The 25244-nt window shown below is 39.3% G+C and overlaps 2 protein-coding genes across 3 annotated transcripts in view; one reads left to right on the top strand and one right to left on the bottom strand.

Annotated features, from left to right (window-relative positions):
* LOC143284012 (fucose-1-phosphate guanylyltransferase-like) overlaps positions 1 to 12725 on the top strand; it is a 13181-nt gene extending 456 nt beyond the window's left edge. The window contains exons 1-3 of the mRNA XM_076590549.1: positions 1 to 207; positions 1766 to 1936; positions 5429 to 12725. The exon at positions 1 to 207 is cut by the window's left edge and continues 456 nt beyond it. Coding sequence (XP_076446664.1) covers positions 147 to 207; positions 1766 to 1936; positions 5429 to 7080 — 1884 coding nt within the window. The 5' untranslated portion in view covers positions 1 to 146 and the 3' untranslated portion in view covers positions 7081 to 12725. The remainder of the gene's footprint in view (positions 208 to 1765; positions 1937 to 5428) is intronic.
* A 446-nt stretch (positions 12726 to 13171) lies between these two features.
* Positions 13172 to 25244, bottom strand: part of LOC143284013 (putative polypeptide N-acetylgalactosaminyltransferase 10) — a 43030-nt gene continuing 30957 nt past the window's right edge. For both annotated transcript variants that reach the window (XM_076590550.1, XM_076590551.1), the window contains exon 13: positions 13172 to 24956. In XM_076590550.1, the coding sequence (XP_076446665.1) occupies positions 24786 to 24956 (171 nt within the window). In that variant the 3' untranslated portion in view covers positions 13172 to 24785. The remainder of the gene's footprint in view (positions 24957 to 25244) is intronic.

Consider the following 25244-nt stretch of genomic DNA (forward strand, 5'->3'; position numbering starts at 1 on the left):
AAAATAGGGCTAAGTGAAAGAGAGAACAAGACACGTGGCTATGAGGGCAACAAACTTGTGGCTGTGGTAAACGAAGAACTTCTAGAAAACAGTGTGAACAGTAGAATTCAGTCTTCCTGCTGTTTGGTGTAATATCGAATAGTGGTATGGCGTCAGCTGTCACACAGAACATGCGTCGATTGCTGGAACAGTACCAACAGTTACGAGGCAAGCATGAGACTCAGTCCGTCTCTCTCCCACTCCCTCCTCTTTTTGTTTATCACCCTATGTAGATAATAATGTGTTATCCATTTGTCCCTGTACACCCTGTGCCTCCCGTCCCCCATTGGCTGGACCCACCCCATTGAGTTTGCGTTCAGTTTCATTTTCTCAAAGAGGGATCACTGCGCTCAGACAAGTCCATGTTGCGATTTTGAAACCAATGATTAAATTAAATCCCTGATTTTTTTTTTCCTCATTCATTAAAGAAAAGGTTATTTCGTGTAATCACGGTGGCCATCAGAGATTTCATGAAATCTCAGGCAGGTTTGGCAGTTGAAGCAACATAAGAATCAGAGGGTTGATTATGGTCCCTCAATGGAAGAAGAAGAAGGATTTTGTGTGTGAGTGTGTGTGTGTGTGTGTGTGTGTGTGTGTGTGTGATTTCTGTTGAAAAGACGAGACAAATAGACTATAGAGACAGTTTGCTGGCGCCATTTCTGTTGCAGCTGCCAAGATTTGAGTGAATGCTGTGCTGAATATGTGTAGAATACCAGAAGTTTGCGTTGTAATACATAAGGTGCTGCAACACATTTAGTTTATAATTTTCATATATTTTCCAGGTTCATTTAAGCTGCATAAATTTTCTAACAGTTACAATCTAAAACACATAATCAGAAAGTATGTGAAATTTATTGAAAGTTTATTTCAATAAATTTATGACTCACTTCCTGCTACATTTAGTGATTTACCCACAGTGCTAAAGAAAGATCAAACTATCAGAAATGGATATATATATATATATATATATAGATATATATATATATATATTATATGTATGTATTATAATTTCTATTTCATTTTCCTTTTAGGAAACTGGAAAGTATGGGTTATGCATACATTGATATCAAGTTGCTGTAGTTTGCATGCTGGACTTTTATATATATTTTTTTATAACATTCCATAACCAAAAATTGCTTTGGAAATGGGAAGCACAAGCCAAAATAATTTCTGGCACAGAAAAGATTAACCGGGATGTATACATCTCCAAGAATGCTTCGCTATTTGCCCTAGGACCTATATGTCTGCATCATTTTACTTTTTTTTTTAGAATTTGTCACAGTTCTAAACAGTTAAAGTTGATGTGTCAGAAAACTTGATACGTCTACTTTTATTATCTGTAATATTACATAATAACTAATATCCATGAGGAATAACACCCAATTATACTTTGTTTGATAAATACTGGATGCTACTGTCAGTACCCCTCTCAGAAATTTAAACTATGCCTTCAAAACAGCAAACAACAAACCACAGCCTTGCCCTTTTGAACTGAGAGTGAGACTGCACTCATCAGCAGTGTATCACGAAATAAAAAGGTTTGAGATTTTGTCACTCAGGCTGTTGCAGAACCTATACAAGTCACTGATGGCAGTGAATTTAGCTCTCTACAGTGTGTGTTTGACATATATATATATATGTCTGTGTGTGATTTTTGTGTGATATATTTTCACATGTGTGCCTGCTTTTGTGTGTGTGTGTGTGTATGTGTGTGTGTGCTTTGCAGGTCGGAACAGCCCCGATGGGGCAGCTATGTGGAATGTGGTGGTGATCACCACAGCTGACGCGGCCCAGCAAGAAGCCTTCCAGCAGCAGATCCAGGACAAGCACAAACGCAAGGAGCTACCCCTGGACCTGCCCATCCACATTGTGTCTGACCCGCCAGGCCCTCGCATAGGTAGGACCAGGAAGAATGCCCATTGTGTATGACTATGACATGCCGGGCCCTCACATTGGTAGGACGAGGAAGAATGCCCACTGTGTATGACTATGACCTGCTGGGCCCTCACATTGGTAGGATGAGGAAGAATGCCCATTGTGTATGACTATGACCTGCCGGGCCCTCACATTGGTAGGACCAGGAAGAATGCCCACTGTGTATGACTATGACCTGCTTGGCCCTCACATTGGTAGGACGAGGAAGAATGCCCATTGTGTATGACTATGACATGCCGGGCCCTTGCATTGGTAGGACGAGGTAGAACGCCCATTGTGTATGATCCCTTGACCATTGCATAGGTAGGACCAAGAAGAATGCCTATTTGTGTATGGCTCCCTTGGCCATTGCATATTCATTGGTAGGACGAGGAAGAATGCCCATTGTGTATGACCTGCCAGGCCCTAGCATAGGCAGGACTAGGAGTATGTAATGCCCAGTATGTCTGACTTGCTGGGCCCTGGCATAGGAAGAATTAGGAGGAATGTCCATCATGTCTGGCCAAATGCAGGGCTCATACAGGTTTTTAAAGTTTTTGATAGTTTGTAAAATATGACATGCCATTTTGAATCTTATTCTTAAGAAATAACCCAGGTTGGTTTTACTAGTAATAGTTTTTAATTTTGGGTCTCCATATTACTGGAACTTTTTTTCTTTCTTTTTTTTTTTTTTTTTTTTTTTTTTAATAGACCATTTTTCTCATTGATAAAGGACAGCAGCAAAATGTTTCACCTTAATTTAAATTGAAAAGTAAAATAATAAATGGAAAAAGACCTGATCTTGAAACAGTAAAGGATACATGTTTCCGACTAAAATCGCTTTTCTCATCTCATTCACGCCAGATGTAAGACCTATGGACATAGATGATTTTCTTTTCAATCACCAAAGACATAGAACAAGCTTCCTGATAACCACCATCATTCTGACTCTCTCGCCTCTGTCAGATCTGGTCTCAGAATTCACCTCTTCCCTCAGCAATAAGTTCAGTTGTGGCAGGTCCACTTCTCTATGGTGTGGTGTGCTTGACTGTGTATGCATATGTGTACATATACACACGCATGTGTATGAATGTATATTTGTGTGTGTTCAAATGTTTGATCACATATGCGTGTGTGTGTGTGTGTGTGTGTTTAGCTATGTGTGCGTATGTGTGGAGGGCAGCTGCTATGTACGTATATATACATGTTAAAGTTTATGTATTCAGTATGTGTGTGTGTGTGTGTGTGTGTTTGTTAGTCACATTTTGGTGTATGTGTAACATTGATGCAATGTGTTATATAAACAAAAGTGTTTTGTAAAGCACCCAGAGCAGATTTCTGGATAGTGTGCTATAAGTATTCATTATTAGTATTATTTGTATTGTTATTAATTGCCAATCTGTCAGCAGTGTGGGTTTGTCATGTCAGGAATGTGGGTGTGTGATGTTAATGTGTGTTCTCCATCAGAGATCAATAAAAAGATCACACATTCTTATATTTCATAATCATGTGTTGTACATATGTGTCAGCAGTAGAGAGAGGAGGTGGGCCCTTTTCATTTTAGGTCAAAACAGTTTTTTTTTTCTCTTACTCATTCTTACACACATGCATATGTGCATGCACACACACACACACACACACACACACACACACACACACACACACACACACACACACACACACACACACACACACATACATGTGCGCATGCATGCACTCACACACACACACACACACACACACACACACACACACACACACACACACACACACACACACACACACACACAACACACACACACTTGAACAAACATGCAGACACTGATACATTAAAATACATGCATGCACTGTGACATGTATACCCACTCACAGTGCAGCCCATGAACAAAGAAGAACAAAAAGAAGTTAGTCAAAGCAGATATAATGCAAAATGACAAATGTATGTCATGAATGTATGTTATGAAGGAGATAACAAATGTTGTCTCTTCTGTTCATTTGTTCTCTGTCAGCAAGAAAGTAATCAGTCATGATAAGAACTCTCGGTCACCAACATCTGGGTCTTTCTCAAAAGAAAATGTGTGCTGCTGCTTTATCAAAATTTAAGTGTCTGCGTGATGCACAAAAGTGTGTGTGTGTGTGTGTGTGTGTGTGTTTGAGTTTCATTTGCCAGTTAGCTCCATTTGTCAATATCTAACCACAGAAACCACAAAGACATTGGTTTGTTCTTTTGTCCTATCTAGACTAGACTATGGGAAAATATCAATGCTTTTCTTGTCAGCTGTCCCAAACATTGTGTTATATTGCAAAGCATGGTGAGCCCCCCCATCTGAGATTGGGGTACTGTGTTGTATAACTAAGCCTTCATTCTATTAGTATTAGTATTATTTTTATGGTATTTATTAGTAGTATTGTTATTATCATTAAGCAAATAAAGGTCTTATTTGAACTAAAACTGATAAAACAACTGCTGTTATCAGTGTGTCATGATATCATATAAAAGTGCTCAGTTCTGTGAAAAAGAAATAAAAATGTAACAGCAAGCTGAATGTGATTTGTTTTCCTAATTTGTAGCCAGATCTGATGATGACAAAGTATTTCCAGAGAAAATTAATTTATTAAGGTTTACCCTGGACACACACATGCATGCACTCATGTACATATGCACCATGTAATTACATAGAATCATGTCGTGTGTACACACACACGTGAGCCAAAAAAGAAATCAGATGCCCAACCTACACAAAGACCCAATGCACTGGTCAGACCTGGAGAACATACCATATTTTTTTAAGTGTATATATATGCACAGAAAATCACTGCACTAAATGAAAATGAATTAAAATAAATACAATCAAGAAAACAACTAGGTAAATGAACAAAAAATAGAAGGCAGATAATATGATCTGAGAATGAAAAAGTACAAAGTGTGTGTTTGAGCATAATTTTGAGTTAACAGTCGCACCAGTCCCTTCCCTAGTCTGCCCTGCAGCATTAGCAAGGATCTGAAGGGCTGACCATCATGTTTATGAACCCCTCTGTCTCTGTGCTCCTATTTTTTCTTGTTTTAGAGACAGTCAATGTAAAACATCTCTCCTTTCCATGGTTTTCAACCTTGCTTGTTTCTTATGGTTAAAAATTGTCTCAACTGCAAACCGATCATTAAGTTTACATGATCTCTGAATGAGTTTGACAACTTGATAGTTTCCATGAGAACACTGATCTGCTTATCCAGGGTAGGGCAACTGTATCGTCTTTTTGCATACATGTACATTAGTGCTCAAAAAATGTTGTTGTTTTTTTCTTTCTGGATCAGTCTGCACACTTTGACACCTCATTTAAACTGAAAACTGTTTTTCTTTCTTTTCTTTCTGTGTTTGTGGGCCACAGTTCTTAAGTTCACTTGCATACATACATGTAGGGGTTTACATGTATGACTGTTTTAATGTTAATGCTTTGAGGCTTCTTTTCATTGCAGGGAACGGGGGTTCCACGTTGACTGCCCTGGAGTTCCTGCACAGTGTGTATGGAGACAGTGTGTATGGGCTGAAGGTCCTGCTGATCCACGCTGGGGGCTGGAGTCAGCGCATGCCCAGCGCCACCATCCTGGGCAAGGTGTTTGCCGCCATCCCCCACGGAGAACCTCTCTATCAGATGCTGGACCTCAAGCTGGCTATGTACCTCCCGCTGATCCCCCACCTTCCTCCCGGTGTCTTCCTTGTCTGTGCTGACGATTTTTTGGTCTACGACTTGGGCCAGGATGACAACTGGGCCATCCCCAGCACAGGAGTGACAGCCCTGGCTCATCCCTCTACCATGGAGGTGGGTCGCAGTCATGGGGTGTATGTTGTGAAGGATGCTGACAGCATTGACACCAGCAAAACGGTGGTTTTGGCCCAGTGTCTGGAAGTGTTGCAGAAACCCACTGACGACCTCATGAGGAGCAAAGGAGCTCTGCTCAAGTCAGACAGTGGCAGCTTGGAGTTTGCTGATGGGATCTGCATGGAAGGAGATGTGGTCTACACAGACAGCTGCTTCTTCTTTGGAGTGGATGTAATGAAGAAGTTTTTGAATCTGAAAAAGGAGATAGGGACAGTCAGTTGTGAGATCGATGCCTATGGAGACTTTCTGCAGGCTCTTGGACCCAAGGCGACAGATGAGTACATCTACAACACTTCTAACATTTCGCAGGTTACCAGCGACCTGAGGCAGGTGAGGAAACAGGTGTTTGCTGCCATGTGTGGAACAGACATCCATGTTCTCCTGCTGAACGCATCCCAGTTCATACATGTTGGGACTACCAAAGAGCTGATCCATTACTTCAGTCAGGACCAGACCTTCCAGTCCCAAATGTTTCTGCAGAAGGATGTGTTTAACTGCTGGCTGTCAGAAGGACCTGACGAGATGACCCAAAGGGGGGACAGTACCGACAGTAAAGCTGACCACAGTGCCCTCTCTGCTGCACCAGACACTGGAGAATCACAGGGTTGCGTGATGCACTCTGTCCTGATGCGTTCTTCCTCCTTCGCTGCGACATGCATCATGGAATACTGCCATTTTGAAGTCCCTGTGGTTGTGCAAGAGAACACCATTGTCAGCAACTGTCAGTGGCTACAGTCTTCAGAAGACAAGTCTTTAGGCATCAAGTCATCAACCTTGGTGTTGCCATCAGAAACCTTCCTGCACACAGTGTCCTTGCTCCATGAGGGAACATCCCACTACGTCACCATTTTCTTCCACATCTCTGACAATCTGAAAATGTCCACAGCCGTCTCCAAGCTGACCTCCCTCCCATTTCTCAACAGGACTGTAGGATCCGCCCTCAAACACTGGCAGCTTCCAGAAAGCATTGTGTCTTCCCATGTGAAGAGCTCAGAGGACAAGGTCAGCCTGTGGACACTCAAGATGTACCCTGGGGCACCAACCATGACAGAGTCACTGCAAATGGCACTCGACATGGTGTCATGTGTGCGCAATGAATGCTCACTGTCATGTGCATTGTCACTTGATCGTCATGTCTTTTTCTCTCTGGCCGATGCTTTGGCACTTAAAGATGTGAGCACCATGCTTAACTTCCGCAGGAAACTGTTTGATCAGATTGTGGAAGGTCGACCTGAAATCTCTGCCTGATCTGAGTCATGCATTATCTGCATTATCTGATTATGTTATCTGGGCCTTATCTGAGTCATGTGTGTCTTGCCTGGACCTGAGTCATATTTGAGTATGAGACATCTTGGGACAAGTATGTGAGTTGTTGTGCTTTAAATTCCACCCATGGGACAAGTGTCTTAGTTGTTTGACTTGCAGTCTCCAGAACAGGGGTTGTTTGGTGTACATGATTATCCTGATGGCAGTTGGTTGGTTTTAAATATGTTGTTCCACTAGTTCTGATGGATGTCTCAACAGTTTCCTTGGTGACAAGTTCTTTCAGCCTGTTTGTGGAGCCTTTTTTTCTTTTCTTTTTTTTTTTTTTTTTTGCAGCAGTCACTGGTTCATTTAAGCAAGACTTGTTGCATGTAGTCTGCATTCTTCTTTTGCTTTTGGATCACCCACTTGCCAGGGTTCTGTCAGCCTTGATGATGCGATGCAGAGGAGAGCACAGTAATGACTGGCATTTACTAATTGAACACCACTCTGGATTTTGCTGGAGATACATCAGTGCTGGCTCCACACCCAATTTTCTGTCTTTAAAACTTACCTGTTCCACCATCACAACCCAAATTAACTCCACTCCAGCCCCCCCTCACCCCACCAAACCTCTCTATTCTTACATTTGTATGCAGGCATACAGGCCCTCATTAAAATTTGTGTTTTACTTTTTGTTTTATATGTTATTTCATATATTTGCTGGAGCTTTTCATGGTTATTGTTCATGGGTATGATGTATAAGATGGCTTTGGTGGTGGACCATGTTGGTACCTGCGAGTGCTGTTTAAAAAAAAAAAAAATTTTTAGCTTCATCTGGTCTGCTGGGTGCATGTATGAACTGATTACTGTGTGATCTGTAGTATTTTATCCTCTTTTGCATTATATTTCATATTACTTTGCATTTTATTGCAAAGCACAGCGAGCCCTTTCTAGAAAAGTGCGCAAGAAAGCCATATACTAATATTGCTGTTGTTGTTGTTGTTGTTGTTATAAATTGTTTTTATTGTCAGAAGTAACTTTTTGTTGGTGGGAATGATGACAATACATAGACATGGTATAAAAGTCATAGACATGCTATCGCATGAAGAATTTGAATTGCTGTTATTTGTTGTTTGACTACCATATTTATACTACAATAGTTGGCAACTTCAGAAATTGAAGTATGCCTTTGACATTGCTGTTATTTGTTGTTTGACTGTCATATTTATACTACAATAGTTGGCAACTTCAGAAATTGAAGTATGCCTTTGACATTGCTGTTATTTGTTGTTTGACTATCATATTTATACTACAATAGTTGGCAACTTCAGAAATTGAAGTATGCCTTTGACCCTTTAACTGTGTGGATTGTTGATTATTATGTCTTTTTTGTTGTCATCTATGTAAGATGAAAGTCTGGCACTGCTGAAATGCAATTTGTTCTGCAATGTTGATGAATGATGAACTTGGACAAGGTAAACAGTAAAGCTGCAAACATATTAATTCACAGTTAAACAACACAATCCGGAAAAAAAAAGTGCCAGTAGTAAAAAGAGTGATCATGCTGGACCAGAAAAAGATGTTAGGGGTCTTTCAGTATAAATAGCATCCCCATGTTCTAGAAATTCTGTGCTGGAAATTTCCTCTTTTCTAATTCTATTGATTTTTTGTTTGTTTTTTGTTTTGTTTTTTGCTTTTTTCTTCATTCACTATTGTCTGCTTTTTCTGCATTCTCAGTCCATTCTGCTTTTTTTTTTGTGTGTGTGTGTGTGTGTGTGTGTGTGCAACTGCAAGCCTCGACACTTTTTTCTTTTTTTCCACAGTCTCATGATGTACCATCTGTGCTGTTTTGCTCTGGCGATTAGGTTGTGAAATTTTGTTTTTTACACTGGGATGGGCACTAACTGCCCATTCTGCAGTGTTATTTGCCAGTAGGGTTTTTTTGACTCACTTGTGTAAACAAAGTGAGTCTGTTTTATTTATGTATGTTTTGTTTTGTTTGGCTTTGAAGTCTTGGGTGTTTTTTTTTTTTTTTTTTATGATTTTTTTGTAATCTAGGGATGATAAATTAAGCGGAAGGGCTGACGTCCTCAGCACAACCTAATGCTGTTTGTCTGAAGGAGCTAATGTTTAAAGATAATGTGTTATGAACTGTGTTCTGTAGGCTTATCTCAATGATTTTTTAAATATATGTAACAGTTTTGTTTTTAACATGGTTGGACATTTGTATAGTTGGGCAGTCCTGATATGGCCCTGTGTGGTTTGGCTGGACTATAAGCAACATTATCAATGATAATATTTATATATTAGCATGTTATTGTACAACGAATGCCTACACATCAGTGTACCATTGCTTTGATAGATAACCTTGCATTGTAACTCTGGTGTTGGAATTTTTTAAAAAGGTTAGACATTATAACACATTCACGAAAGAAAACAAAAACTTGTCAACTCTCCTGATATTTTAAAGAGAGAGAGAGAGAGATCTATATCTATTTTCCCTTGCTGTATGATTTACAGTTCAGCTTATATTCAGTTGTTGCTGTGTGTGTTGTGTTTCATAATGCACATTTTATGTCTCAGTTCTTTGCCCTCTTTGTGGGCAGTTCATGTAGAGTTGCGTTGAGCGACCTGTTGGCTTGCACTCTAAGGTCAAGTTACTCCCTGCTTGGGTCTTGGTGTTTTGAAGGTGTTATTGTTCCAGGGGATGGAGTCCTGTGAAGTCCATCTGGCTTTCTGAGAGGGGCTTTCTGGCTGACTGAAAAGGCGTGATGTTTGTCTGTTTGGTTTGAGGTCTGTCTTGCTGGAATGGAAGTCCTGGTGGCATTTCACCCATTCTGCTTATTTCATATCATGACAGCACGGCCATTACCCCCCACAACCCAAAACCACCAGGCAAATAGGAAGCACAAGTCAAAATAATGCCTGGCACTAAAGAGGTTAAAGCACAGAGACCTCTAAACTAGTATCCAAGGGAGTTTAGGTTACAAACACTTCATTATTAGATGTGACAAATGTATTGGACAAACATGCAAGATAGAATCAATAGACAAGGCAAATAAGATATTCTATCAGTTTATTGGCACTCATAATACAATCCATATATTTCCCTCAAAAAGTTCAACAGTTGGGTACCAGTCTCTCCACCAGCTTACAATTTCATTTGCAATGCACAAACACACACACTTATGTAATTGTTGAGTTAGGCAAGTTATTAGTGTATTGTTTCATCCTTCAGCACAGACTATAAATCATACAATGAATAGATACAACTAATTCTGAGAAAGACAGGACCAGTCATTGCAACATTTCCCCTTATCGCATACTGGTAAATAATGTATTCAAGCATAAACGAAAAGAAAGACAAGAGCGAAATAAGAAAGGTGATGGGAATTGCAAACATTTTTTTTTTTTTTTTTAGGGGGGGGGGGAATTCTGTTAAGTTAGCATACCAGGTACTTACTGTAACTTACAAAGTTGAATGTGTGGAGTTTTCTTTTTTCCTGCCTCCTGTAAATAATCAAGGACCAAAAATGTATTTACCTCAACCTATGTTTTAACATCAAATATATATTTGATGTGAAAGCACAGATTGAGGTACATACTTCATATATATATATATATATAGAGAGAGAGAGAGAGAGAGAGAGATATGCACAGATAGATAGATAGACAATGTATATAAATGCTTGACTATTCTGTGACATGGACCTTGTTAATGAGACAGATTTTTTTTTAAATATTGATCTGCTGCACTGTTGCAAGTCACGGTAAAGTGTATTTGAAACATGGAAAAGTAAGTCTATTTGAAACAAAAGTCAGTTTGTTGGAACACTTGGAAAACACTTCATCATTCCCCAAATCCAGCAAACCTAATACTGAAAAAGTGGGGGGGACAGGAATATTGGTAAAGCTTTAACTTTCACCAATGGCTTTCTTTTGGAAAGTTCAGAATCCGAATGCAGTCTGGGATCAGTAGCTTTCATAGCATTTCAAGGATATACTTGTGCAACATTCTCTTTTTGTAGCAGCAAATAAGCCTTTAGAATTACCGGTAAGTAAACAGAAACAGGCTCTGGGAAGTGCTGGAATCCTTCGGCATGAAAGGCTGCCTCTACAACAACATAAAGGCAATTTCTGCAAATAGTGAAGGTGCAGTATGGACCACAAATGAATTTTCAAACTGGTTCATGAAGCAACTTTCTATGGTGCACACAAGGATATCTTCTATCCCCATTCTTCATTATCTACATGGTCTATCACCAAAGAAAATACCCTGAACCAGAAGCAGTAAATGTACTACAGTTTGTGAGTGATCGACGAACGACAGTGACAAAAACAAGGCTGCAAGAACATGCAAACAAACAAGCCGTGAGAACTGTGCTTGAAGACCAGCACCAACCAGCAAGACAAAGGTCAGGTCACTGTGAAAACACCATACATCCAGCATGGAGGACAAAATCCCCATGGAAGGGATGGGAAGGAGGCATCCCTACACAAATAAAGACCAGACTGCACTTATAAATTCTGTTCAACAGAATGACTTTTACATTTTAAAGGCAAAGGATTATCACCTATAGCGAACAGAAGTAACAAACAATGACATACCATGTGCAACCAGTTTGTAACATGTTTTTTCTGAAAGATTTAATTTGCCATGAAAGGAACCACACTGACAAGTTGACTGTAAATGTTTCCCATTTCAATACCTTTATGGAAGTGCCAAAATAAGGCAAGTTGATGGCTACAGCTGCAGTATTTAGTCCCACTCGGTTCATCGTTATCACTATTATCATTATTGACTGCAGCCCAGCCAACTGCTCAGGGCTAAGCTACCATGATAATTATGAAAAACGTGAAAACCTGATGACAAACAGTTATACATAATACACAAAGTTACACATTAAAACTGGCATACAAATTTCTTTTAAACCTGCAGGCATCTATCGCACATCCTGAGTGCAAAAATTAAAGTGAAATATAGTAAGAACGCCCAATTATCAAGTTAAAAAATAAAAAAAAAGGCAAAAACAGCTGAATATATTCAAGACGTTCTTGAAAAAATACAGGTGAATGGGAGAACAAAGGAGAAAATATGATGACAAAAGATAATGGAGAGAAAAGCAGAGGAAAAAGCCAGAAACAAAGAGAGAGGATAGAACGTGCAGTTCAGGAGAATGAACTTTTCCATACTTAATTCCCACCAGTCAGCTTATAGACGTGGTCATAGTTGCGAAACAGCCCTTCTTAGAATAGTGAATGATTTGCTTTCGGGATTTGATGAGGATAAGATATCTGTTCTCGCTCTCTTAGATTTGTCTGCAGCTTTTGACACTATCGACCACTCTATCCTCTTGAACAGACTTAAAACTTCCTTTGGTATTCGTGGCACTGCATTAGCATGGATCACGTCTTACCTGTCAGATCGTACACAGAAAGTGTGTGTAAATGGTACATACTCTAGAGTATCTGCCTTGAAATATGGTGTCCCACAAGGGTCCGTCCTAGGTCCTGTTCTTTTCGTGCTGTATGCGGCTCCTGTGTCGGATGTCATCAGTCATCATGCGATGTCGCATGAGAGCTTTGCTGATGACACACAACTTTATCAGTCGGCTTCCATAGCTGAATTTGATGCACTGGTGACTCAAACACAGGGGTGCATTGCTGGCCTAAAGGACTGGATGACTCTCAACAAGCTGCAATTAAATGATGATAAGACTGAATTGATGATAACCTGTCCAAAGAAGTTTCGTCAACATCCTTCCTTTGTGTTCTGATCAATAGCACACCTGTTTCACTTTCTCCCTCTGTTCGCAGTCTTGGTGTAATCCTGGACCAGTCTCTTTCCTTCCAACAGCACATTTCGAATATCTGTAAAGTTGCCTATTTGGAACTGCGTAGAATCAGCTCTATCCGCCACTATCTCTCAACCGATGCAACCAAGACACTTGTATGCTCTCTGGTTCTCTCAAGATTGGATTACTGCAACTCTCTTTTGGCCGGCCTTCCCAAATACCTGTTAGACAGACTCCAACGAATTCAGAATAACGCTGCCAGACTCATTTGCAGAGCTTCTAAATTTGACCATGTTTCTCCTCTCCTTCAGTCTCTCCACTGGTTGCCTGTTTCTGATCGAATAGACTATAAGCTATCCACTCTGACCTTTTCTGCAGTCAACGGATCTGGCCCCAAGTATCTTTCTGAACTCATCCATATCTATACCCCGTCTCGCCAGCTCCGTTCTTCCTCTGATACTCGACTTCTCAGGATACCTCACGTCAGAAGTAAGACCTATGGACACAGATCGTTTTCTTTTCAATCGCCAAAGACGTGGAACAAGCTCCCTGATAACCTCCGTCATTCTGATTCCCTCGCATCTTTTAAATCTCGTCTCAAAACTCACCTTTTCCCTCAGCAATAAGTTCAATTGTGGCAGGTCCACAACTACATGCATGTATATGAATGTGTATTGTGTGCGCGTGTGTTTATGTAAGTTTGTGCCTGCCTATGTGTGCGTATTTGTTAGGGTAGCTGTTAGATACACATGTATGTTAAAATGTATGTATGCAGTGTGTGTGCGCGTGCGTGCGTGCGTGTGTGTGTGTGTGTGTGTGGTCACATTTTGGTGTGCGTATGTAACATAGATATAATGTTTTATGTTATCAAAAGCGTTTTTGTAAAGCACCTAGAGCAGATTTCTGGATAGTGTGCTATATAAGTATCCATTATTATTATTATTACATTCCCTCCAGGACTATTCAATCCTCTGCTGACACCTGGCTCTTTCAGCTTCCTAATTTCACACACAAACAGCATGGCCAACAAGCCTTTTCTTTCTCAGAAGCTAAGCTCTGGAACTCTCTACCATACTCTCTCCGACACAGTCAGTCCCTAGAGTCTTTCAGGTCAGGTTGAAAACAGATCTGCCCATTAATATGATAAAGACCTATTCATACCTACCATTCAGGAGCATGCTTTTTCCATCCAGATTGATGACTTGATTGTGATGTGTGTGCATGAGGTTGGAGAGAGGGAGTGTGGGTGAGGCTGCCTGTGTGTGTGTGTTGTTTTGTGTTGTGACCGTGTGTGTCATGTGTGTGTGTGCATGCATGCACACATTTGTGTGTGCGCCTTTGTGTGTGTGTGTGTGTGTGTGTGTGGTATGTTGTTACCTACCTTTTTGCATTATGCACCATACCATATTACAGTTTCTTTTGGTATTACTTTTTCCTGTCACTGTAAAGCCCCATGAGCGTTGGAAGGTGCTATATAAATTTCCATTATTACTATTATTATTACACTTTTTTCTGACAATAATTGTTTTGAACAGTCACATATTTACAGCCTTGCTAAAAGCAATTAAAACGAAACAGAACAAAACAAACCAATATAAATAAAAAAATAAATTCCACCACCACCAGAAATACCCAACTACCATCAAATAAGATCCAATATGAAAAAAAACACCATGTTAAAAAATCACTTTAAGTTTCTTGAGAGTTTCCCAATAAAAACAACAACAAAAAACAAAAACAAAGCCAGAATAAAATCCATGTTGTCATCATTTCATTCTCTTAATTAAAATGAGGGATTTCAGGTGGAGCACTATGATAAAGGGATCTTCATCAAACCAGCTGCTAAAATCAAATAAGCTGCTAAAGAAAAGGAGAAAGAATCAGTGTCATGGGTCAATTAAACCCCACCAATGCTTTATGAGACAGATGCATGCATGCATGCACCATGGTGCTTTTCCTCTTTTTTAACAGTGGTCAGAACAGGTCAACAGAGAGGGACTTGTGGTCAGAATGGGTCAAATGTCAACCAACACATATCTCTTCCCAATGACCACAAAACCTGTCAAACCATAACCTACACAACTCAGTTCAACATCTTGCCCACAAACCATGTCAGCTCATATACATCAACGTTCATCATCATGACCACAAAACATGTCAACCTACACACACCTGTTCATCATATTAGCCACAAACCAGATCATCCCATATACTTATAGTAATCTACCTTCATCACATGCACAATGACCACAAAACATGTCCACACACAACTCTTTTCATCATCTTGACCATAAATCATGTCAGCCCACACACCTCTGTATCATCTTGACCAAAAAAAAAACATGTCAACCTACACACCTGTTCATCATGATGATCACAAAGCATGTCAACCCACAGACCTATCAGTTCCTCATCTTGGCCAAAAACTGCATCAAACCACACCTCTCTGTTCATCATGACCACACAATGTTGTCAAGCCATTTGCAGATCTCCATTCATCATGAGAACCACCAATGGTCAAGACAAACGCCGCCTACAATAGCTGACCAAGTTCCCAGTCTTTTTCTGATACTTTATTCTTTCTGCAACCACAGAATGAATAGCCAGTCTAAAAATGAAACATCTGGAAAAGTTTTTTTGTCCTCAAAATGACAGAAGATACTATAAAAAATAAATAAATTAATTTAAAAAAAGCAGAAATCATGTGATGAGGCAGAACCAAGGGAAGCACCTTATATGGTATTTCTCTTAGAAATGGGTTATTTCAAGGTATTTCTTGGAAACATGGTATTTCTTGAATTGGTTCTACAGATATCAGCAAATGCATACATTTACAACAGCCATCATGCAGCATTTCTGGGAAATAGGTTATTTCATGGTATTTCTTTCAGAAAAAAGAGCTATTTCTCACATCATTTTAAAAGATATTAGCACACAAAAAAGTGTGCAAAGATAATCTGGAAGATACACAGAACAATGCCATCACTAAATTAATAGAGCAGATGATTCCATTGTCTCCAGCTGGATTTCCTGCAAATGGGTTTATTACCCGTGTGTTTGTCAACAACACGAAAACGTAATGTGATGGCAGAATAAGATTCATAACCCACATCAACAACAACAGCAAAACATAAACAAACCGTTAACAAAAGCAGAATGTTGGAATAAGATTCATTACCTTCTTCTTCTTCGTCTGCGTTCACTCGTACGCACACGAGTGGGCTTTTACGTGTATGACCGTTCTTTACCCCGCCATGTAGGCAGCCATACTCTGTTTTCAGGGGGTGTGCATGCTGGGTATGTTCTTGTTTCCATAACCCACCGAACGCTGACATGGATTACAGGATCTTTAACGTGCGTATTTGATCTTCTGCTTGCATATACACACGAAGGGGGTTCAGGCACTAGCAGGTCTGCACATATGTTGACCTGGGAGATCGTAAAAATCTCCACCCTTTACCCACCAGGCGCCGCCACCGTGATTCGTACCCGGGACCCTCAGATTGACAGTCCAATGCTTTAACCACTCGGCTATTGCGCCCGTCAGATTCATTACCAATCTCAACAACAACAGAAAAAAAGTTAATTAATGTGATGAGAGAGAGCTACATTCATTACACATATCAACATCAAGACGTTAACTGCTGTGGCTGGAGAATTATGTCTATTACTCATTTCAACAAAAATAGCAAAATGTTAACTAATGTAATGGGAAAACTACATTCATTACCCATGTCAGCAACAACAGCAAAGTATAAACTAAGTATGAGAGGCAAGGCTTTCAAGACTTGCATGAGTATAACCACTTAATCCTGCACAGGAAGTGTGGAATGGAAAACAAAAAAAATACACTGCACACTGATGATATGCAGCACTGACAAAGGAATTTCTGATAGGTTAATATTGAAAATATTAGTTTATGGAGATATGTGTACATATATTTATATGATACATCCACCACCATTACATGTTTCATAGCCAGCGTGCTATTAAGAGGATACTGCTGCACATGTGCACAGCAGACAGAACTAGTCTTAAGGGTTAGGCTGTAACCTGACCCTATTTCTACAGGGCAAAGCAAATTTGTGGAATGATATTTGCCAGGGTCTGTTGACAGTCTCCACTGTACGCAGTAATGTAACAACTTTCACTTTGTCTCAAAAACCAACATTCACTTGGTCACAGAAACCAACTTTCATTTAATCTAATCACAAAAACATTTAGTCACAGAACCAACTTTCACCTTTTCAACAACAAAAAAAGAACTTTCACTTTGTCAAAAAATCAGAAAAAAAAAACAACCCCACAAACTTTCATTTGGTCAAAAAACCAACTTTCAATTCAACACAAAACCAACATTAACTTTTGTCACAAAACCACTCATACTTTACACAGCCAACCTTCACTCATTTAAAAAGCCTTTCTTTTCAGGCTCAACATGATCCAAACAGTCTGTACACATCCAGCAGATTTGCATAAAGTGGACTGAATCACGACAAATTAAAATAACAACAAGAAATTAAAAAAGAAAGAAAAGGAAAGCCCTGGGGCTGCTGTGACACCCTGTCGACTACTGTGATGAACTGTAGCCTAAAGCTCCCAGCAGACTGCAAAGGCCATAATGAACATCCAACCAACGTCATTAATTCAGTCATGACTGGTGTCACAAGATGATCACATGACTTGTGGCACAGAATGATCATGTCACAGGATGATCACATGACTGGTGTCACAGGATAATTGCATGTGTCACAGGATGATCACATGACTTGTGGCACAGAATGATCATGTGTCACAGGATGATCACATGACTAGTGTCACAGGATAATTGCATGTGTCACAGGATGATCACATGTGTCACAGGGTGATCACATGACTGGTGTCACAGGATGGTCACATGATTTGTGTCACACACATAAAAACAAATGTAAAAATGCAAAACGTAAACAATGCAAACAAGACAGGTGCAATTTTTTTTCCAAATGAAAAAAGGACAAATATACATTAGTTCATAACAATTCTCTCCTTTACCTTTTAACCTGTTCAGTGCCAGAGAATTCTGTAATTTAAACAAAAAGTGCTCTCCCCATGCCTAGGAATTTGAGGATTCTGGGGTATCAAATTCTAAATAAATTCTAGCTCAAAAACTCTATGAGGTACAGAACGAAAATAACATTTTTGTGAAGGAAATTGAATGTGAAATCTAAATCCAGGCATTTTCCCCAGTTATTTTGGAACTAGATAACTATTCTGGCATCTTAAAATGAACACAACAACTCCTGCAGATTAAAAAAAAAAAAAAGTCTATTTCTACCTCCACAGAATGACACCTAGAAAGAAAACAAAGTAAAGCTGTAAACAGCATGCATACTGTCTGGTATATACCTGCAAAATAACAAATAAAAAAAAAAAGCTTAAAAGTTTATAATAACAATCACAACACTTGTAGTCATGAAAGTGAATAACTGTCCCAGCAATGACATACATGGGTTCAGTCGAGGTAAAAAGTCAAACATGTTCTCAGAGAGTGAGCCTTCAAGCTTTTCTTACGCCTAAGAGCATCCGCTTTAGAGGAGAAAGCGCTTTGATAATATTCCCTTCCTCCTGGTTGTAACTGATCCGACAATGTGTCTGCTGTGCATCCGGTTCGTCTCCTCTATAAATAAATCGGTCAACTGATCAGTAACTAAAAGTGTGGAAAGAAAGGTTTTAAAAAACACACATGATTCCCATCTATTGTCTGTCATCTGGGTTTCAAGAAAATGGTGGATTACTGGCTGTTGCCATTCTTATCAGATGATCACTGTGAAACGACAGCAGTGCCATGCCCTCTTGCCCCACCCTCTGCTGGTCTTCAATCTACTGTCTTACACCACTCCTCTATCTCTCCTCCCCTTCTTCTCAAATTACATGAAAGTACCGCACCTTCACTGTCAGTCATGGTCACTCCCTCAGAAATGATGTCTGACTGGATAGATGGACTGAAGAAAGAGTTGGATGTTGTTGTCATCACCTTTGAGTTGTAACGAATCATAAGACAAGACAGATCCAGCTCATCATTAAACTCATGCATAATCATCTGCCCAGCTTACAAAGTTGTGTAAATCCACTAACTGGGACCAGTCTTCATTTGACGAAGTGTCCGACACCTTTTTGGCAATTGTAGCAAGCCCTCTTTACACGCATGCTCCAAGTGATCCAGTGAGCAAATCACTGAGAAAAAAGGGGTCTTTCATCTGATGAATGCTCACTTAACTAGCACGTCTTATAATCCAGACTCATTAAACTAACTATTCAGTCTGTTCATGCTCATTGTACCAAACTCCGATGAAGGAAATATCGAAATACATGCAGGACGTCAGTGGACATACTATAGGCACTACTACAACACTTTTTGCAGTCTGTCAGGTCGTCCAGGTTTTTAGGGGAGGAGATCTTTAAAATTTTTCGGGATGTACAACTACAAACTATCTCTAACAATTTTCAAGAAGCAAACACACCACAACAACATACCATAACCAACAACTGAAGCTGGACATTATCATAATATACCAGGTTATGAAAGAATATGCCTTAAACGTACTAATATCTAATTGGAGATGAATTTTATTTCATAATGGTATGTCCGCATTATAGTAATTTAACACAAAAATTGGTGCCAAAATGTTTTCTCTGTCATATCAAGCTTATAATTACTGTTTCTTAAACAACTCCCTTATAACCTTACAACCAATGTCTTTTTAAAACTTCCTCATAAATGTAATGAAATAATACACCTAAACACATCAGAAAGCAGTTAAAAATAAAAGAGGTAAGTATTTGGGAAAAAGTATGAATTTGCCTTTGAGCATTCTTTCTTTCTTCTTTCGAGAAATGCAATGTTGCCAGAAATTTTGCACCTGCCTTGTGTTGCTGATTTAATGTTGACTTCTGATAAATCCTTTGTTGTTTTGATAATATATATATATATATATATATATATGAGAGATAGTAGCAATGCTGAAGCCACTTTGCTTGAGACTAGATCGAACAAACACTACTGCCATTAATACAAACACACATTGTCCATGTCAATTCAGAGGCGAAAACCAGCACCGGCATTACCAACTCCACCCCCAATTCCCTCAAAAAAGAACATTTCATTATCACCACCACCCTATTACAAACCATATACACCTTCATGCTGTACAAATATAGATATGAAAAAAAGTATAAAAAAAAACATATCATCAAGATCACTCAGTAACTGCGTAGTATAAATATCAAACAAAATCTGATAAACATATCAAGACCACTCAGTTATTGCCTATTATAGATATGAAAACAAAAATCTAATAAACACATCATCAAGACCACTCAGTCACAATGTATTGTAAATATGAAACATAACTTGACTAAACATATCAATTGAAATGAATCAGTCATTGTGTACATGTATAAGAAATGTGAAACGAAAGTTCCATAAACATTTCATCAAGACCAGTCAGTGAATGCCTATCACAGATACGAAACAAAAATCTCATAAACATTTCATCAATACCATTGAGTAAATGCCTATTATAGATATAAAACAAAAATCCAATGAACATTTCACAAAGACTATGATTGCTTGCATTACAACTAAGATATTAAGCCCACTATAATGTTCCCAGTACAATGCGTTGACAGTGTGTAATTAACATGACTGAAATATGTTTGTGTTCACTGTGTGGATGTATCTGGGTACTTCACATTACTAAAGAGTTGCTGTTCATAATGTGGTGTTCAATCTGTGGTTGACTGCCAGCACCTTTGCAACCATCACCCTACATACTACTTTTCAACAAGACAGACAATGGAAAGTCACAAAGGACATGACACAAAGGGACAAAATGGAAGGAAAATTTCATGAATGACAAAAAAACCATGAAAGATTCCACAAACAGGAAAATCCATGTGAACGACAGTAAGTTAAATGGGACAGAAGACAGGAAGTCATAAACTAAATGGAAAGAAAAAAAATCCAGAAGGGAGGACATTTGGTGCAATATACACCAAGGGGGGTAAAACCCTTCATGTTATATAAATCACAGAGAGAAAAAAATCATGTAACATACAACAGGGGGAAGAACAAGTGGCACAATTTACAACAGAAAAAATAACTACCACATGCACCGGAGGGGAAAAAAGGTGTGATATACACCAGTGAGATGAGCTCCAGTCAAAAGAACAAATCAACAACAAAAAACCAACACACACACACACACATCTAGAGGGAGAGACAGTGACATACAGACAGATAGACTGGTAGATATGTGGGGGGATGGGGGGGGGGGGGGGTGCAGATGATTCTCACTGACTGGAATGAACAGTCTTTGAAACAAACATGCAAACAGAAAAAAAATGAAACAAAAATTATGAACAGGAAGAGAAGGTGGGGGGAAAGGAGAGAGAGACAGAGACAGGGACAGAGAGAGAAACAGCAGCAGAAGAAGAAGAAAAAAAGAAAGCAGAAAAGTTTTTCACTTGGTCTACCCTGACCAACCAGACCAATACATAACTGTCATTCTATCACAACTTCTTCAACCAGCACTGGCACACAGTCCCCCCCTATCTAATGACCCAACACACACATACACACACCACCACCACCACCACTTCCCCCTGTTCCATAGGCATTCATGTGATCACGATAAGAGCTGGTCTGTTTTTTTCTCCCTGTGGCTAATATTGCATGTTCAGGCATTGTTAAGTACTGAAAGTGAGTTAGCAGTCCTCACAATTTACACTGTATACCAGCAAAATGTTCCCCACAATCAACAACATTGTATGTCATAAGTGTTCCCCCACAATTCACACTGAATGTCACCAAAATGTTTCCCTTGTAATCATGACTGTATTTCAGCAAAGTGTTTCCCACAATCATTACTGTATATCAGCAAAATATTCTCCATACTCAACACTGTACGCTATGTTGATAATAAGTACCTGGTATATCAAATCATAAAAGTTATGCCACAGCCAACTCTCTGATCATGCAAAGACACAATCATGACATGAATTCAGCAAGACCAATGCAGAATAAACGTAATCATAAACATGTAACATTAACAACAGCAGCAAAATGGATGTAGGAGGGCAGGGTACGTTTAAGTACTTTCTATGATTTTTCTCTTTGAATTGGGAGCACCTTCCTAAAAAAAAAACCTCCAATAAATACAACAGAAGAAATATCCAAATGTTCGGTCTATAAACCTTTTTCAAGAATGATTGACATATTGTGAAAAATGATGTATGAAGTATGACATGCGTTTATTTGACGAATATTACTCTCTCTCTCTCATTGCTTTCAACCGTATGTCTGTTGCACATTTACAGCGTGAGCTCCACATACTCAGGTAACTGCAGAAAAGATGACGAGACATCAAGGCACCATCCCATGTTTTTTGTCAAATACATTCAGTGCATCAAGATAGTTGGTCTATAGTTGGTGGCGCCAGAATTTCTCAGGTCTGATAGTTGTGATGGTCATGATGGTTGTGCAACGTGTCAGTAATGGCATGTCCTTTCTCAATGAAGTGTTTGGCCGCTATCATGTCTTCTTTCTTTCTGTATGTCTGTTTGTCAGGGTCCTGGAACGTGTTTGGGTCATAGTGTCTCTTGTTGAATGTATGTCCATAGAATCTTTCCCATGATTTTTGGTAACATTTCAACAAAAGGAAAAATTACAATTCTCTGTGTGCTTACAGATTTGATGATACAATCATATTTACTAAAACATGCAGCCAAACCAACCTTATCTATTGAAAGACAGTGAAACATATGGTGTCAGTTATTTCGGTTGACATGATGGAAACAATCCGTTCAATGCAGAATGCACACAGCAGCAAATGGATATGTCAACCATCATTTGTGTAAATAATGCTGACAAAAATAACACATGTGTGCAAGCTACATGTCTTGCCAGAACGCCTGAATGCTGGTGCAAAATATATAGATGCAGGTATCTTGTTTTGCCATAACACCAGTGTCGTCGTGTACAACAGTGCTGACTGAATAGACGCATGTGAAATGGGGTGCCAGAACACCAGTGCATGATGCTGCAAACCAAACCAATGTATGCGACGTGTTGTTGGTACAGATGTATAACTGTGCAAACCAAACCAATGTATGAGACATGGTGACAGTACAGATGTATAACTGTGCAAACCAAACCAATGTATGAGACATAGTGACAGTACAGATGTATAACTGTGCAAACCAAACCAATGTATGAGACGTGATGATAGTACAGATGTATAACTGTGCAAACCAAACCCATGAATGCGGCATGTTTTGCCAGAAAAATGCTTGACATTACAGACAAAACAGATGCAAGTGACAAATCTTGATGCACACAAAATAGAGGTAAGTCACACATCCTGATACAGGCTAAATAGATGTGCCCTATCTTGACACTTGCATGACAGCACTGATGAAACAGATCATGGTGTGTGATGATGAAATACATGTGCCCCATCTTGATGTGTGTATGACGGTGCTGATGAAATAGATGTGCCCCATCTTGATGTGTGTATGACAGTGATGATGAAATACATGTGCCCCATCTTGATGTGTGTATGACAGTGATGATGAAATAGATGTGCCCCATCTTGATGTGTGTATGATGGTGATGATGAAATAGATGTGCCCCATCTTGATGTGTGTATGATAGTGATGATGAAATACATGTGCCCCATCTTGATGTGTGTATGACAGTGATGATGAAATACATGTGCCCCATCTTGATGTGTGTATGACAGTGATGATGAAATAGATGTGCCCCATCTTGATGTGTGTATGACAGTGATGATGAAATACATGTGCCCCATCTTGATGTGTGTATGACAGTGATGATGAAATAGATGTGCCCCATCTTGATGTGTGTATGACAGTGATGATGAAATAGATGTGCCCCATCTTGATGTGTGTATGATAGTGATGATGAAATAGATGTGCCCCATCTTGATGTGTGTATGATGGTGATGATGAAATACATGTGCCCCATCTTGATGTGTGTATGATAGTGATGATGAAATACATGTGCCCCATCTTGGTGCATGTATGATAGTGCTGACAATTCAGATGTGTCCCATCTTGAGGTATATACAAAAGTGCTGACTAAATACATGTGTCAAAAAGTGAAGTGTATATGATAGTGCTGACTAAATACATGTGTTCCATCTTGGAGTGTGTATGAGTGTGCTGACTAAATGCATGTCCCATCTTGATGTGTGTACGATAGTGCTAAACAAACAGATGTGTCAAATCTTGAGGTGTGTATGATAGTGCTGACTAAATACATGTGTCAAATATTGAAGTGTGTATGATAGTGATGACAATTCAGATGTGTCCCATCTTGAAGTGTGTATGATAGTGCTGGCAAAATACATGTGTCAAATCTTGAAGTGTGTATGATAGTGCTGACTAAATACATGTGTCAAATCTTGAAGTGTGTATGATAGTGCTGACAATTCAGATGTGTCCCATCTTGAGGTGTGTATGGTAGTGCTGACTAAATACATGTGTCAGATCTTGAAGTGTGTATGATAGTGCTGACTAACTACATGTGTCAAATCTTGAAGTGTGTATGATAGCGCTGACTAAATACATGTGTCCCACCTTGACTTGTGTAATGTTGACTGTGCAGACTAAAAAGTTGTGTCGTCTCCTGACTTTTGTATGACAGTGTTGACTAAATAGTTACATGTAGCTATTGTTATAAGAACAGTGACATACAAACTGTCCCTTTAAAAAAGATCATGTCAGAACTGGTGGTGAAACAGACTTCTTAGCAATATAAAAACACTGGAACTGTTTTGGTCTGAAAGATGAGCATGACCTGTTCTAGCAGTTTCCTACTGGAATGTACACAACACTGTCAACAAAGTCTGACTAGTCAAGGGGCAGTGGCCAGTCAGCTCTGACAGCTGTGAAGTTGATCTTTTCAAAGATCCAGGCCTGTGTGAGGCGTTCAGTTTTGCAGGGGTACATGAAGATCTCCTGACTATCTGCATCGCAGTCCAGGCACTGGTTGCTGACCGGATGGTACAGCTGGTATGTGTCCTGTCACACCCACAAGCAGAGTGTTAACAACAACAATATTCATAAAATCACTTGAATTTTCTATGGTGCAATATTCAGTATCAATACACTCTGCTCAGAGCACCAAATATGATCCAGTTAAAAGCAGCATGACATACAAACATTATAGAAGCTCTCTGTAGACAAAAAAAAGGTCCAGTGTATTAATGCATACAATTCTAAACCCATGTACATATATGCAGCTGAAAAAAACACTTCCAAACTAATCAGAAACTAAAAATTGTTAATAATGCTTAAATAAAGAATTAA

The sequence above is a fragment of the Babylonia areolata genome, chromosome 7 (assembly GCF_041734735.1).
Source record: "Babylonia areolata isolate BAREFJ2019XMU chromosome 7, ASM4173473v1, whole genome shotgun sequence".
NCBI classification, from domain to species: domain Eukaryota; kingdom Metazoa; phylum Mollusca; class Gastropoda; order Neogastropoda; family Buccinidae; genus Babylonia; species Babylonia areolata.